A 12661-nucleotide genomic window follows, 5' to 3' on the forward strand; every position below is an offset into this window, starting at 1 on the left:
AATCACATTGTCGTCACAGCCACACATCCCTTGCTAAAAGGGGATAAGCGCACGAGCCACATCTTCGGGCTCACCGTGGCTAGTGATCTGTGGCTCAAGCTTCCCTGTGGCTTGATAGCTTGATTTCTCCACCACCGAACTAGTCCGTCCCTTGAGATCTTCAAAGGTTATCGATTTTTTTTATTGACACCCTTGATGGCTCGGTCTTCCCCGTCTAGCCCGCCAACGCGGGGCTATAAGGGCCCCCGTTCGCCTCACCCAGATACATCATTCTAACTCCAGACATCTCCAACCTTCTCTTAGAACTTGCAAACTTGCCTTTTACAGATCAATCCACATATGTCAACTGTCAAACATGTCACTGAGCATGCAGGGTTCAGGAAGAGAGTACTGGGAAAACTCTCATATGGACATGCGCGAGCCTTGCTCGCGCGAGCAACACGCTCAAAGTGAGTGATCAATGCCCCAGTTCCCCTCCGGTCTTGTCGCACCGGTTGCGCCGTGACCAGCATTCTGAGACTTTTTTTCCCTTGGTCCAGGATCCGTCGGACGAGAGACTGAACGCATCTCGGATAGGCGCGAGCGTCCTCGCGATGAGGGGACGAACCCAGAGCTGCAGTCGATCCTGACAGACGGCGAGTTTGGCCGGGTCGACCCCTCTGGCTGGTTCCCGCACTATAAGAACTGCGTGCAGCATTTCGTCGACTATAGCCAGCATACCCCGGCAGTATTGTCTGTTGCCGCCTTTATCAATATCCGACTTCCAAACCAGCGACCTGCTGAGCTGGCTCCGGCTGCTCAATCTACTTCAATGCCGTTTGTTTCTCTCCGGCCTTATATCCGCAGACTAATTGTCACTGCTCAAGACTCCCCGACTGTCATGAATGCTTTCTTTGGAAATGACTGGGAAGCTGGGGTGGGGGTGATCTACAAGCAAGAGCGGGCCAACTATCTATTCACAGCCAAGAGCAGTGGTTGGGCAGCAACCAAGGCCGCATACGATATTTCCCCAGATGAACAAACCCCTTTCTTAAGGCCCCTGCGTGACCCTTCGGAGGACGAGATTCGAGTGGCCGAGGCGCGGTGGAGTGAATGGCTAGCTATGGAGGATTGGATGGTTGGAGCGCGCAGTCCCTGGTAGGATAGGGCGCATGATGAGAGACGAATCTTCTTCTTTTTTTCCTTTTTCTTTTGTCTGTTCTCGGATCCCAAAAAAATATCTGGTGAAAGGGGCTAGGTCCTCAATGCACAGTGGAGTATGTCAGTCCCTGCAGATAGTTTCTTTCAACCACTGGCCTAGGAAAATTATTCCGGAAACTAGTAGAATAATACCATCATTTGCGTCATAACAATTAGCATAGCGCCAATGCAGGATTGACAGAGATCGCCCGTAGATCGTGGAAATCAATAGTGCCGCACCGCCACAGGCACCAAGCACAGACCGACTAAAGAGTGACAAATACTTCGAACTAGTGAATTCGCGATTTAACTAAGATCCGAAGCCTTTTAACCTGGTGTGGTTTAGCTCAGCCCCCTGCCCTATGTCTTGCTGTAGACACCTGGGATGGGGTGATCCACATGGGCACTCTGAGTCATGTCACTTGAACTAACCCGGCCTGTCAACCTGTCAGCCTGTCAGTCAACCTCTGTCCATTCCGTGAACATTTAACATCAATAGTGTCGGCATTTGATCAGATCAGTCTTCTGCACGCCCAGCCCCTGAACCAGGAACCCGGGAAGATCGCAAGTCGGCATGGAGTCCTGCACCTTCTACGAGCACGATGCAGCAGCAATAATACCGATACTTGTATCACAATTGCCGTATTCCACAACTCTACTCCGACGCATCCAACACGGCAATGCCTACCCATCACCGACCGCTAAGGTCCTAGCAACTTTCCCGCCCAGCTCAACCCCTGACCCTGAAAAGCCGTGGCTGGCTGCGCGGGTGGATCTCTTTCTCGGCCGCGAGACCCAGATGCACATCTATTCCAGCCTCGAAGCGGAGCACACGTCAATCGACCCGATCGACGCTGTCAGCCGTAGTGCAGCCCAAATTAACTCACTAGCCGCGAGTGCGGAATCCAATTCCATTGTTTACTCCCTCTCAGCTAGCCAGCCCGTCCGCGACCAGGCCCGCGCGCAACTATTGGCTCTACTTTCATATGTCAAAACCCACTTGCTGTCGCCGTACCTGTCATCCCTGGGCCGGGATCCGGCTTCAGCTACGCCAGCCGATGTCGATGTCGATCCAGACAATGCAGAGACTCGCGTGGCTTCGGCAATCTCTGACAATGCCGATGCCAATGCACATGCCAATAAAGGCGTGCCCCTGATCCCCGCTCCTGACCCACAGGCCTTCCTAATCGGAAGCCTTCATACAGGTCTCTTCAGCCTGCTGCAGCGATCTGGCAAATACACAGATGACGATTCGCTACCTAATATCCGGATCCATCGTTTCGATGATCCACCATACCACAAGTACTTTTTCCGGAGATCTGAGTTCGCTCCCGCGGACGGATCCGGGTCTGGCAGTCTGGCTGATCGTGATCTTTTTTCTGATCTGTCCCTGCCGCCTGGTTATCGGTTCCGGGATCGTCTCGGGAGAGTAGGTGTTCTCGATGTACATTTGGATCTTGTGCAGAGTCGGACGCATATTCCCAGGTCTAGGAGACAGCTTTCTTCTATGCCTGGTATGGCGCTTTATTGTGATTCTGATTCTGATTCTAAGGATAATGGAAATGAGAGTGGTGATGAGATGCCTATTGCGTGGGGGTTCCTTGGGGTTGATGGAGCGTTGGCTACGTTGCATGTTGAGCCTGAACATCGTGGCAGGGGTCTTGCGCTCCTCTTGTCCAAGGCAATCATGCGTCATGGTATGGCGGCTGATGGCATCTTTGGGGCTGGGACTATTCAGTCTGGGGATACTTTGGCTCGAGATCAGGTGGGAGAGTGGACGCATACTGAGGTGGCTGGGTATAATAAGGCCAGTCGGAGGGTTATGGAGAAGATTGGGGGTAAGGTGTTGACAACTGTTACCTGGACTGTTGTCGAGCTCTGCGACTGAACTTGCTTCTCCTTATTATTCTTGTAGAATAATAGCGTAGCCACGGCTTGTTTGCTTTGGAAATATTCATGAAGCGAGAAATAGAATATGCGTGTTATGATAGTCCAATTGGTCGTTATGTACAAGGAATGTCCTATAAAAGCCAAAGTCCTTTCTTGTAGTGCTATTGCGATATGGAACTTGTTTGGTAAGGACGGTAGTACGGTGGTACGTCTCGAATAAACAATTCAGCCTCTCTCTTCAGATCCCACTCTCCTGTAGGCTTTCATAGGGTATCATATCTTGATTAAGCAGGTTAGACCTGTAGTCGCCTATCAAACCTGGAATCAGCTACCAGTGTACTTAGTATATTATAGAGCAAGGCTTTCCGTACTTCTCATTCCATTATAGCGCGACATTTCTCGGTTAATCACGATTTGTATGCATAAACCACCTTGTATGAGATAAAAAAACGGCCCTGTAGTCTGCATGTTCCCAAAATATATTTTGGGGCGAACGATGTAGTTTCACTCTCAGATAGCCTTACAGCCAACATTAATACATGCTAAAATCTCAATCCCTATGTCTACATTTATTGAGAGAACCAAATCCAGTTCATTGCTTACTTGTAAGAAGTGTTGACTGTGAACAGCCGTAAACACCCCAGATATGCCCGATTGGGTTTAGCGTACCGATGATCGGCCACCGTGATAACCACGCAGTCGAACTTCACCTCTTCTTCTCCTCCTTTCCCTCCATTTTCAAGCCATTGACTCTTCTCATACCATTCAAAATGAGTAACCAAAAAGGTGTCGCCGAGAACATGCTCTGGGGAGGCCGCTTCACCCGTGAGTACTCCAACCCTTTCATCCCACCAAAAATCCCACTGACTCATACGCCAAAAAAACAGAGGGCCTTGACCCCCTGATGGTGCAGTACAACATGTCCCTGCCCTACGACCGTGTCTTCTGGAAGCAGGACATCGCTGGCTCCATTGCCTTCGCCCGCGCTAACACCAAGTCCGGCATCCTCACCCCGCAAGAGTTCGCCGAGATCGAGCGCGGCTTCAAGCAGATCGCCGAGGAATGGCAATCAAACACCTTCATCGCCAAGGAGAACGACGAGGACATCCACACCGCCAACGAGCGCCGTCTGGGCGAGATCATCGGCAAGGAGATTGGCGGCAAGCTGCACACCGGCCGATCGCGCAATGAGCAGATTGCCACGGACATGCGCCTGTGGCTGCGCGATGAGCTCCGTCTTATCGAGAGCCACCTGTGCGATCTCATCAAGGTCTCTATTGCCCGCGCTGAGCAGGACATCGCCTACATCATGCCCGGCTACACCCACCTGCAGAAGGCCCAGCCCGTCCGCTGGTCCCACTGGCTGCTGTCCCACGCTACTGCTTTCGCTAGCGAGCTGCAGCGTCTGCGTGAGGTTATCCGCCGTGTTAACCGCAGCCCCCTCGGTACCGGTGCCCTTGCTGGTAACCCCTTCAACATTGACCGTGAGGCTATGGCCAAGGAGCTTGGCTTCGATGGCTTGCTGTACAACTCCATGAACGCTGTTGCCGACCGTGACTTTGCCATGGAGATGATGCAGTGGGGCAGCTCGTTCATGCTCAAGATCTCTCGCTGGGCCGAGGACTTGATCATCTACAGCAGTCTCGAGTTCGGCTTTGTCCGCCTGTCGGATGCCTACTCCACTGGATCATCCCTGATGCCCCAGAAGAAGAACGCCGGTAAGCATGCACTTAAGGTTTTCTTGATAAACAAGTATACTAACACCCCTCATAGACAGCCTGGAGCTGCTCCGCGGTAAGGCTGGCCGTGCCTTCGGCCAAATGGCCGGCCTGATGTGCACTATCAAGGGTCTGCCTACTACCTACAACAAGGACCTGCAGGAGAGTGTCGAGCCCATGCTCGACCACGTCAAGACTGTCAGCGACAGCATCCAGATCGGTACCGGTGTCCTCTCCACTCTCACCGTCATCCCCGAGAAGATGACCGCCGCTCTCGCCCCCGAGATGCTGGCCACCGAGATCGCCGACTACCTCGTCCGCAAGGGTGTTCCTTTCCGTGAGGGCCACCACATCTCCGGACGTGTTGTTGCACTCGCTGAGAACACCTCCGTCCCCATGGACACCCTCTCTCTGCAGCAGCTCCAGGAGGTCGACTCTCGCTTCGACGCTGACGTCCAGGCTTGCCTTGACTACGAGCGTGCGGTCGAGCTTAAGGATGCCATTGGTGGCACCAGCAAGCGCGCTGTTCTGGAGCAGACTGCCGTGCTGAAGAACCTCCTGTAAATTCTTTTGGATACGATATATGACTGGAAAATAAGCTGCGCTTTCGGGTAGACAAAAATGAATATATGACTTGAATTGTTGATTTTTAGGAGCCAGAGTACCGTACTATGTCCTAACTTCGTCATTTACTTCGACTAAATTAACACTATAACCCACCAGAGTCACCTGCATCTCCATGAATATTGAACACAATGAACGACAAAGGAAACCAAAACATCATAAAACCAACAACAATCACACGTTACCATCCACCCCAAACCCCTAACCTCAAGTCCGAACACTCATCTCCATCCTCCCAGCAAGAGGCTTAATGTCAAGCTCAGATGAACTATCCTTCCCATCATAAGCAGGCGGAACATCACCATCACCATCACAATCCAAAGTGCTCAGGTCGTCCTCCAGAATCGCCGTCGCAGCCTGAGTCCTCTGCCCCTCCCTCGGAGCACTATTCACCCTCCCTCGCCCATGCGCCGTATCCCACATCTCAATTCCACATGCATCCCCCAGCCCTCCTCCTCCTCTCTAAGCCCTCTCAGCCCTCCTACCATTCTCATAATACATAAAACTCATAACATGTTCATCACAATCCCTCCCAACAATCCTCCCCCTATCCAACGACCTCCCAACCTCCGTCTCACTGGAATACCGATCTAGATTTGCACCTAGGACAACCCCGTCGGCGGTAATGACCCGACCAGCGTGTTGCCTGACCGGGCTCCCATTCCCATTCTTACTCCCACTCTGGCCGGGGCTCTGACTCGTCCCTCCACGCGTATAAGCAAGAGGGATGGACGACGCCGATTCCCAAGCCCTCGGCATAGCCCTACTATTCTGATTCTGATCCTGATTCTGATTCTGACGCCAGCGCTGGTCAATCGGGACGTTTATAAGCTCGCTCTGTGAATACGCGGCTAGTTCGCAGCGGAGTCGGTAGAAGCTTATATCTGGTAGTTCCGGGGTAGAGCCTTGGCGTTGTGGGAGGGGGATTGGGACTGATGCGGCTAGTTCGTTTGAGAAGGGTGGGATTGGGGGATTTGGGGGGATTGAGGAGGAGGCTTTTAGTCTTAGGGGGCCGGGGATTAGATTTGTTGATGAGGATCCTGGACCGGGACCGGGATGTGAACCGCAGCTGCCCATTGTGAGGGTTGCTGTGCTTGTTCTTCCGTGTTCTGTTGATGGCGAGGTTGTTGGTGAGTTTGTCGTGGATGAGTTTGATGGGACTGTTTGTTTGTTTGTTTGGGTTAGTGGGTGTTTGTTGATTGGGTTCCTGGTGGGTGGTTTGGTTTGGGGTTTCGTGAGCTTACCACTTGCTGTGTATCCATCGCTGTCGGATGGTGATATTGCCTTTGCTTCGGATGACCTATTTCGGTCGTAGCGAGATCGGGATGCTCCGTGTGGATACCATGAGATTATGGATGATCGTTTCTCGTGTTTGCCTTGTCTTCTTCTGCGGCGGTAGCAACAAAAGAGTAGGGTGGCACAGATTATCAAACCTGCTACGCCTCCCACCACGGCACCGATTAAGGCACCCCGGTTGGATGCGGTTCCTGAAGTGATGGATGCTGATGATGGTGCGGCGGTGCTTACATGGCTCACACCTAGGACAGAGGACAACCCAGTGACACGCGTGGCGTTTGAAGTTGTCGAGATTGTGGACGTCGCTGTAGTTGTGGTCGTGTCTGAACTTGTAGACGAAGTCATCGCAGGATCTATTGTTGACGATGTTGACGATGATGAAGTAGACGAATCTGCCGACAAGTTACTTGATGAGGATGTCGTGACTGATGAGACAAGCGGAATCCCTATTCTCGCCGTGATTGCTGTCAACCCCGCTGCGGATGTAGCCCCAGGAACTGAAGTGCTCGAGGTATCATCTTTATCATAATCCGGACAGATGCCGCTCGTACACGGGTCACTGGAGCAGCATCCACGAAAGTTCCCTGCAGTGCAGACATACCACTGCTTGCTCCCCGTGCAGGTATTAGCTGCTCGAGGAAGCAGATTCTTCATGTCAAACGATATTCTTGGAGATTATTTGGCATTCAAGATGTCAAGGAATCCCCGGATCAAAGCGATGCACTCGATGTGTATGCCAGTTAGGGCAACTTTCAACGATTGGAAGCGAGCGAAGTCGTCCACTCGAGGGAACTCCAGATTTGACAGTTATCTCCCAGTAGAAAAGGGGAACCGAATTCAAATGGAATAAACATGACAGATATTGTTGCTGCTGGCATTCATGATCCAATAGGTGGAGGACATGCGAGGCCGTGACCCTCTTCCTCAAAGAAATTCGGAGATGAGACTCTTTGTTCAGTATGGTTGTTAACGGCCCCTGGTGGCAATGACATCCTCCAAATATAGAACCGAAAGTAGAATGAGTAAAAATTCCATAGCTTTTTAGGTTGTGCAAGGTTGCCTTGCACTTTGGCGGAGTGGAAACGAAGGCGCGGTTATCGACCATATCCCCGAAACGTGCATTAGGGCAAATCAACAGCGTCTGTCAGTATTTGCTGCAACAAGATTCAGATCCAAAATCAGTCAAGGTTCAACGGTTTCTTTGTTGACTCGAGCCAAGACCCGACAAAGGATGGCGTGGAGAACTACGGGATGAGGGTAAGATTAAGAATCCAATGTTGAAATGAAACAACTGAGAAAAAAAAGCATCCAGTACAACTCTTCGCCTGTTGAAATAAAGGAAAATAATATGGCTATACAAGATGGTAAGTAACACAGTCAAATAAAAAACATGGTCTTTTGCATGGGTTCATCCCCTTGAATAGGGGCCCTCGACGCCACAAGCCCTACTTTCACCTCATCCATGAGGCTGGGAAAGGGCGTCGATAGGGTCCATTTGCGACAACTCCGTGGTATCCTCCAAATTCTCTGCGGGTCAATTCCCCAAATAGCGAGCTTAGTAGGTACGCTTGAAAGGCGGCACGGCCTTGCACTCGTTCTCATCCAGGGTGTTGGCCTCGACGGCACGGTAGCCGAGCTTGACCTCACCGTGGGCCTCCTTCTGCCAGGAGAGAGTGTGCTTCATCCAGTTCTCATCGTCACGGTCGGGGTAGTCCTCACGGGCGTGGGCACCGCGAGACTCCTTACGGGCAGCGGCGGAAGTAGCGGTTTGGGTACTATGAATGATGTTAGCAAATGCTTCTTAAATCTAGGTCGGTGATACGTACGCGCAAGTCAGCAGGTTACGGAGCTCAAGGGTCTCAACCAGGTCAGTGTTCCAGATCATGGAGCGGTCCTTGGTGCCGACCTGGGAGTACCACTGGTCGATCTCGTTGACCTTCTGGACACCCTCATCCAAGCTCTCTTGGGTACGGAAAACGCTAACATCAGTCTGCATGGCCTTCTGCATGGCGTTGCGGACATCGAAAGTGGACTTGGGGCCGTCGGCGGTGCGGGCAAAGTCGAGGTCCTTGATGGACTGAGCACCAGCATCGGAGGCGAGCTCCTTGTGGGGCTTGCCGGGGGTGGCAATGTCACGGACACGGTGAGAGACAGCACGACCGAAGACAATCAGATCAAGCAGGGAGTTGGCACCCAGGCGGTTAGCACCGTGGACAGACACACAGGCGGCCTCACCACAGGCGTACAGACCGGGAACAACCTTCTCCTGGCCCTTCTCATCCACGTCGATAACCTCACCAGTGTACTTGGTGGGGATACCACCCATGTTGTAGTGGACGGTGGGGAGGACGGGAATGGGCTGCTTGGTGACATCAACACCGGCGAAAATAGAGGCAGTCTCGGAAATACCGGGCAGACGCTCGTGGAGGAGCTCAGCGGGCAAGTGGCTGAGCTGCAGGTAGATGTGGTCCTTCTCGGGACCGACACCACGGCCCTCACGGATCTCGAGGGTCATGGAACGGGAGACAACGTCACGGGAAGCCAGATCCTTGGCGGTAGGAGCATAACGTTCCATGAAACGCTCACCCTCGGAGTTCAGGAGGTAACCACCTTCACCACGGGAGCCCTCGGTGATCAGACAACCGGCACCGTAGATACCAGTAGGGTGGAACTGGACGAACTCCAGGTCCTGGTTAGGAAGACCAGCACGGGCGACCATGGCCATACCATCACCAGTGCAAGTGTGAGCCGAGGTACAACTGAAGTAGGCACGTCCGTAACCACCGGTGGCCAGAACGGTGTGGTGGGCCTTAAAGCGGTGCAGGGTACCATCCTCCTGGTTGTAGGCAATGATACCACGGCACTCACCGTCCTCCATCAGCAAGTCGAGAGCGAAGTATTCGATGAAGTAGTTGGTGTTGTGGCGGAGAGACTGTCCGTAAAGGGTGTGCAGAAGAGCGTGACCGGTACGGTCAGCGGCAGCGGCGCAACGGTAGGCCTGGCCACCTTTACCGAATTCCTTAGACTGACCACCGAAGGCACGCTGGTAAATACGTCCATCCTCGGTACGGGAGAAGGGGCAACCGTAACCCTCAAGCTCGCGAACACTGGCCGGGGCCTCACGGGTCATGTAGTGAATAGCGTCCTGGTCACCAAGCCAATCGGAACCCTTCACGGTATCGTACATGTGCCATCTCCAGTCATCCTCGTGCATGCTAAATCCCAATTAGACGCGACTCGATATCTGGCGAAATTTTCGAGGGAAACCTACTTTCCAAGGGCAGCATTGATACCACCCTGGGCAGCAACAGTGTGACTTCTCGTAGGGAACAGCTTGGAAACACAGGCAGTGTTGAATCCGGCCTCAGCCAGACCGAAGGCGGCGCGCAGACCGGCACCACCGGCACCGACAACGACGGCATCGTACTCGTGGTCCTGCACAAGTTAAGATCCGATGGTCTTCCTTTTCATCCAGGGGGGATGTCATCTTACAATGATGGGGTACTTGTCCGTCAGGTATCCGCTGGACTCCTTAGCGCGCAGAGGCTGGTTGGACCAAATCCGGGCTGGCGCCAGAGTAGTTAGTGGTGCGAACGTGGATTGACGGTTTGAGTGGCTCAATGCGTACCTGCGGGCCTTGAAGAAGAGAACAGACGTCTCTGATCCCGCAAAATGCGGGAAACCTGGAGAAATGAGCCAGTCAGTCGGTTGCACATGAGCCGAAAATCGTTGCGTGCCACGGGCTCACCTTGGATGCAGGAGCTAGGCTCCGCAGGCTCAGGGAGCTCATGATGGATCCACAGAGAATTGTAATTCCCTAATGAACCAAGAGAAAATAGGGACACGGATTGTCCAAAAAGAGCTAAAGAGAGGAGATGGTGGAATAGCGAACTCCTTCCAGAGCAACTTCATCTGGAGTCGGGATGCGGTTGGCAGTTTCAGGCTGACTCAGCAAACTACTTAGTATTCCGGGGCCTGTGATTGGCTGGTTCGGCCACACCATCGGCAACTGCGAGAATGCCTCGGGTTCGCCGGTCGTCCGTTTTGCCGCAAGGTAGTGTGCGCCGGGAGGATACGGTAGAGCCTCAGTCAGGTCTACAAGGGTGATTGTTTAAAGCCCGGGGCCTACCAGCAGATTTTGTTTACTTTACCTGACTTTATGTCCACTTCAGCTAGCTAATATTCCCTAATTCTCTTTGAAGTCTAGGGATGTTTATAGGTCGTGGATCACGTGCTATCACATGATCAGTCGAACTGATCGTGGCCCGATTAGGGAACTAGATGCCAGTTACACTCGAAACATACAAATAGTTTAGATTATAGATGCATTGACCTGGAATAACTCCGACATAACAAGACAATAGTGATCATACATCCCATCCGTAATGCAAGTCCAGTCGGGATCTTTCTAGTTGTATTGCATGTAGGTCGCCGTCGAGTTGAACTTGAGGTTGCCCTTGATAACCTTCTCAACGGAAGCCAGGAAGTCCTTCTCGGTGGCAACCTTGCGACGGGCACGAATGGCGAACATACCGGCCTCGGTCGCAACACTGCGGAGCTCAGCACCGGTAGCGTTGGGGCACAGTCGTGAAATCAGCTCCCAACGGATGTCACGCTCGACGGACATGCTCTTGGCGTGAATACGGAGAATGTTTGCACGACCCTCGACATCAGGGAGCGAGAATTCGATCTTACGATCGATACGACCAGGACGCATCAGGGCCGGGTCAAGTGTGGACGGACGGTTGGTAGCGAACATGACCTTGATGTTACCGCGGGAATCGAAACCATCCAACTGGGTGATCAGCTCCAGCATGGTACGCTGCACTTCGTTGTCACCACCAGCACCGTCGTCGAAGCGAGCACCACCAACGGCATCGATTTCGTCGAAGAAGATGATGCAAGCCTTCTTGGTACGAGCCATCTCGAAGAGCTCACGGACCATGCGGGCACCCTCACCAACATACTTTTGCACCAATTCACTACCAATGACACGAATAAAGGTGGCATCCGTTCGGTTGGCAACTGCACGAGCACAGAGGGTCTTTCCGGTTCCGGGAGGACCGTAAAGCAGGGCACCCTTGGGCGGGTCGATACCGAGGTTCACGAAACGTTCTGGCGATAGCAACGGCATCTCGACGACTTCTCGTAGCTTCTCGATCTGTTCTTTGCATCCACCAACATCGCCGTAAGTCACGTCGGGCTTATCCTCGACAGTCATCATCGTCACGCTGGGGTCGATCTTTGGCGGCAAGGGCAGCATAATCTGGTACTTATTGCGGTCGACACTGCAGAGCCTAGTCAGTAGCTGTGAGGGAAATGCATTCCGCCAGAAAACCTACCCAACTCTCATGCCTTCTTCGATATCTGTTGGGCTCACGCGCTCTCCTAGGTTGACAACAAACTTGGCAATCTGCTTGACGTTGATCACATATTTGCTCTTGTCCGAGTCTTTCTCATCCTGGATAATCTTCGTGCACCGCGCGACCTGGAGTGGCTGTTCCTCTGCCATGCGTTGTCGATCGGCCGCAACATCCCAAAGATGTGGAGGTGCAAGACCAGTGTCAGATTCCTGGTAAAGCGTAAGCTTCGATTGCTCAAGGAGTCGAAAGAGCTGGAGAAGTAATCACCTTAACGCCGATCTTTTCATTGACGCTTGCTTGTTTGTCATTGATATCCTTTTCGAGCTTCTTCAGTGCCGTCGCGTAGGGCGCGGCGCCGTAGGTCTTGAGTACTGCGATATCACTGTAGGGGACGTCAGCCAATCATTGCTATCGCGCTTCGACCAAAATCGAATCCAATTAGAGCGAGAACTCACTCATCTGTAAGAGGTGTGATCTTCTTCTCGGGTTCCTCGTCGTCTGCGAAGTTCTTTTGGTACTTCTCCCAGTTCTGACCCGTGGCGCTAGGCATGATGAAAGGTGTTGACAGCCCAAGGCCGAGGAGCTAGGGGA

At 52.7% G+C, this 12661-nt stretch overlaps 6 protein-coding genes across 6 annotated transcripts; 4 read left to right on the top strand and 2 right to left on the bottom strand.

Moving 5' to 3' along the window:
* Positions 1-355: 355 nt before the first annotated feature.
* On the top strand, positions 356-1141 carry PENARI_c006G08512 (uncharacterized protein; the record flags this gene model as incomplete). Its single annotated transcript, XM_022630494.1, has 2 exons — positions 356-449; positions 540-1141. The coding sequence occupies 2 exons, from the start codon at positions 356-358 to the stop codon at positions 1139-1141; spliced, it is 696 nt and encodes a 231-aa protein (XP_022489566.1).
* Positions 1142-1753: 612 nt separating this feature from the next.
* Positions 1754-3067, top strand: PENARI_c006G00293 (uncharacterized protein; the record flags this gene model as incomplete). Its single annotated transcript, XM_022630103.1, has 1 exon — positions 1754-3067. One exon carries the CDS (start codon positions 1754-1756, stop codon positions 3065-3067), a length of 1314 nt encoding a protein of 437 aa, XP_022489650.1.
* Positions 3068-3839: 772 nt separating this feature from the next.
* PENARI_c006G06869 (argininosuccinate lyase ARG4) lies at positions 3840-5351 on the top strand (the record flags this gene model as incomplete). The annotated part of the gene is made up of 3 exons (XM_022630417.1): positions 3840-3894; positions 3957-4787; positions 4843-5351. The coding sequence occupies 3 exons, from the start codon at positions 3840-3842 to the stop codon at positions 5349-5351; spliced, it is 1395 nt and encodes a 464-aa protein (XP_022489884.1).
* A 1555-nt stretch (positions 5352-6906) lies between these two features.
* PENARI_c006G04868 (uncharacterized protein) lies at positions 6907-7236 on the top strand (the record flags this gene model as incomplete). Its single annotated transcript, XM_022630321.1, has 1 exon — positions 6907-7236. One exon carries the CDS (start codon positions 6907-6909, stop codon positions 7234-7236), a length of 330 nt encoding a protein of 109 aa, XP_022489640.1.
* A 1026-nt stretch (positions 7237-8262) lies between these two features.
* PENARI_c006G04514 (uncharacterized protein) lies at positions 8263-10497 on the bottom strand (the record flags this gene model as incomplete). Its single annotated transcript, XM_022630301.1, has 6 exons — positions 8263-8482; positions 8534-9922; positions 9979-10142; positions 10200-10273; positions 10336-10390; positions 10456-10497. The coding sequence occupies 6 exons, from the start codon at positions 10495-10497 to the stop codon at positions 8263-8265; spliced, it is 1944 nt and encodes a 647-aa protein (XP_022489571.1).
* A 618-nt stretch (positions 10498-11115) lies between these two features.
* On the bottom strand, positions 11116-12620 carry rpt1 (proteasome regulatory particle base subunit RPT1; the record flags this gene model as incomplete). The annotated part of the gene is made up of 4 exons (XM_022630221.1): positions 11116-11995; positions 12050-12279; positions 12338-12452; positions 12526-12620. 4 exons carry the CDS (start codon positions 12618-12620, stop codon positions 11116-11118), a joined length of 1320 nt encoding a protein of 439 aa, XP_022489689.1.
* Positions 12621-12661: the final 41 nt, after the last annotated feature.

This window comes from Penicillium arizonense, assembly GCF_001773325.1.
Source record: "Penicillium arizonense strain CBS 141311 chromosome Unknown PENARI_contig006, whole genome shotgun sequence".
NCBI classification, from domain to species: Eukaryota; Fungi; Ascomycota; class Eurotiomycetes; order Eurotiales; family Aspergillaceae; genus Penicillium; species Penicillium arizonense.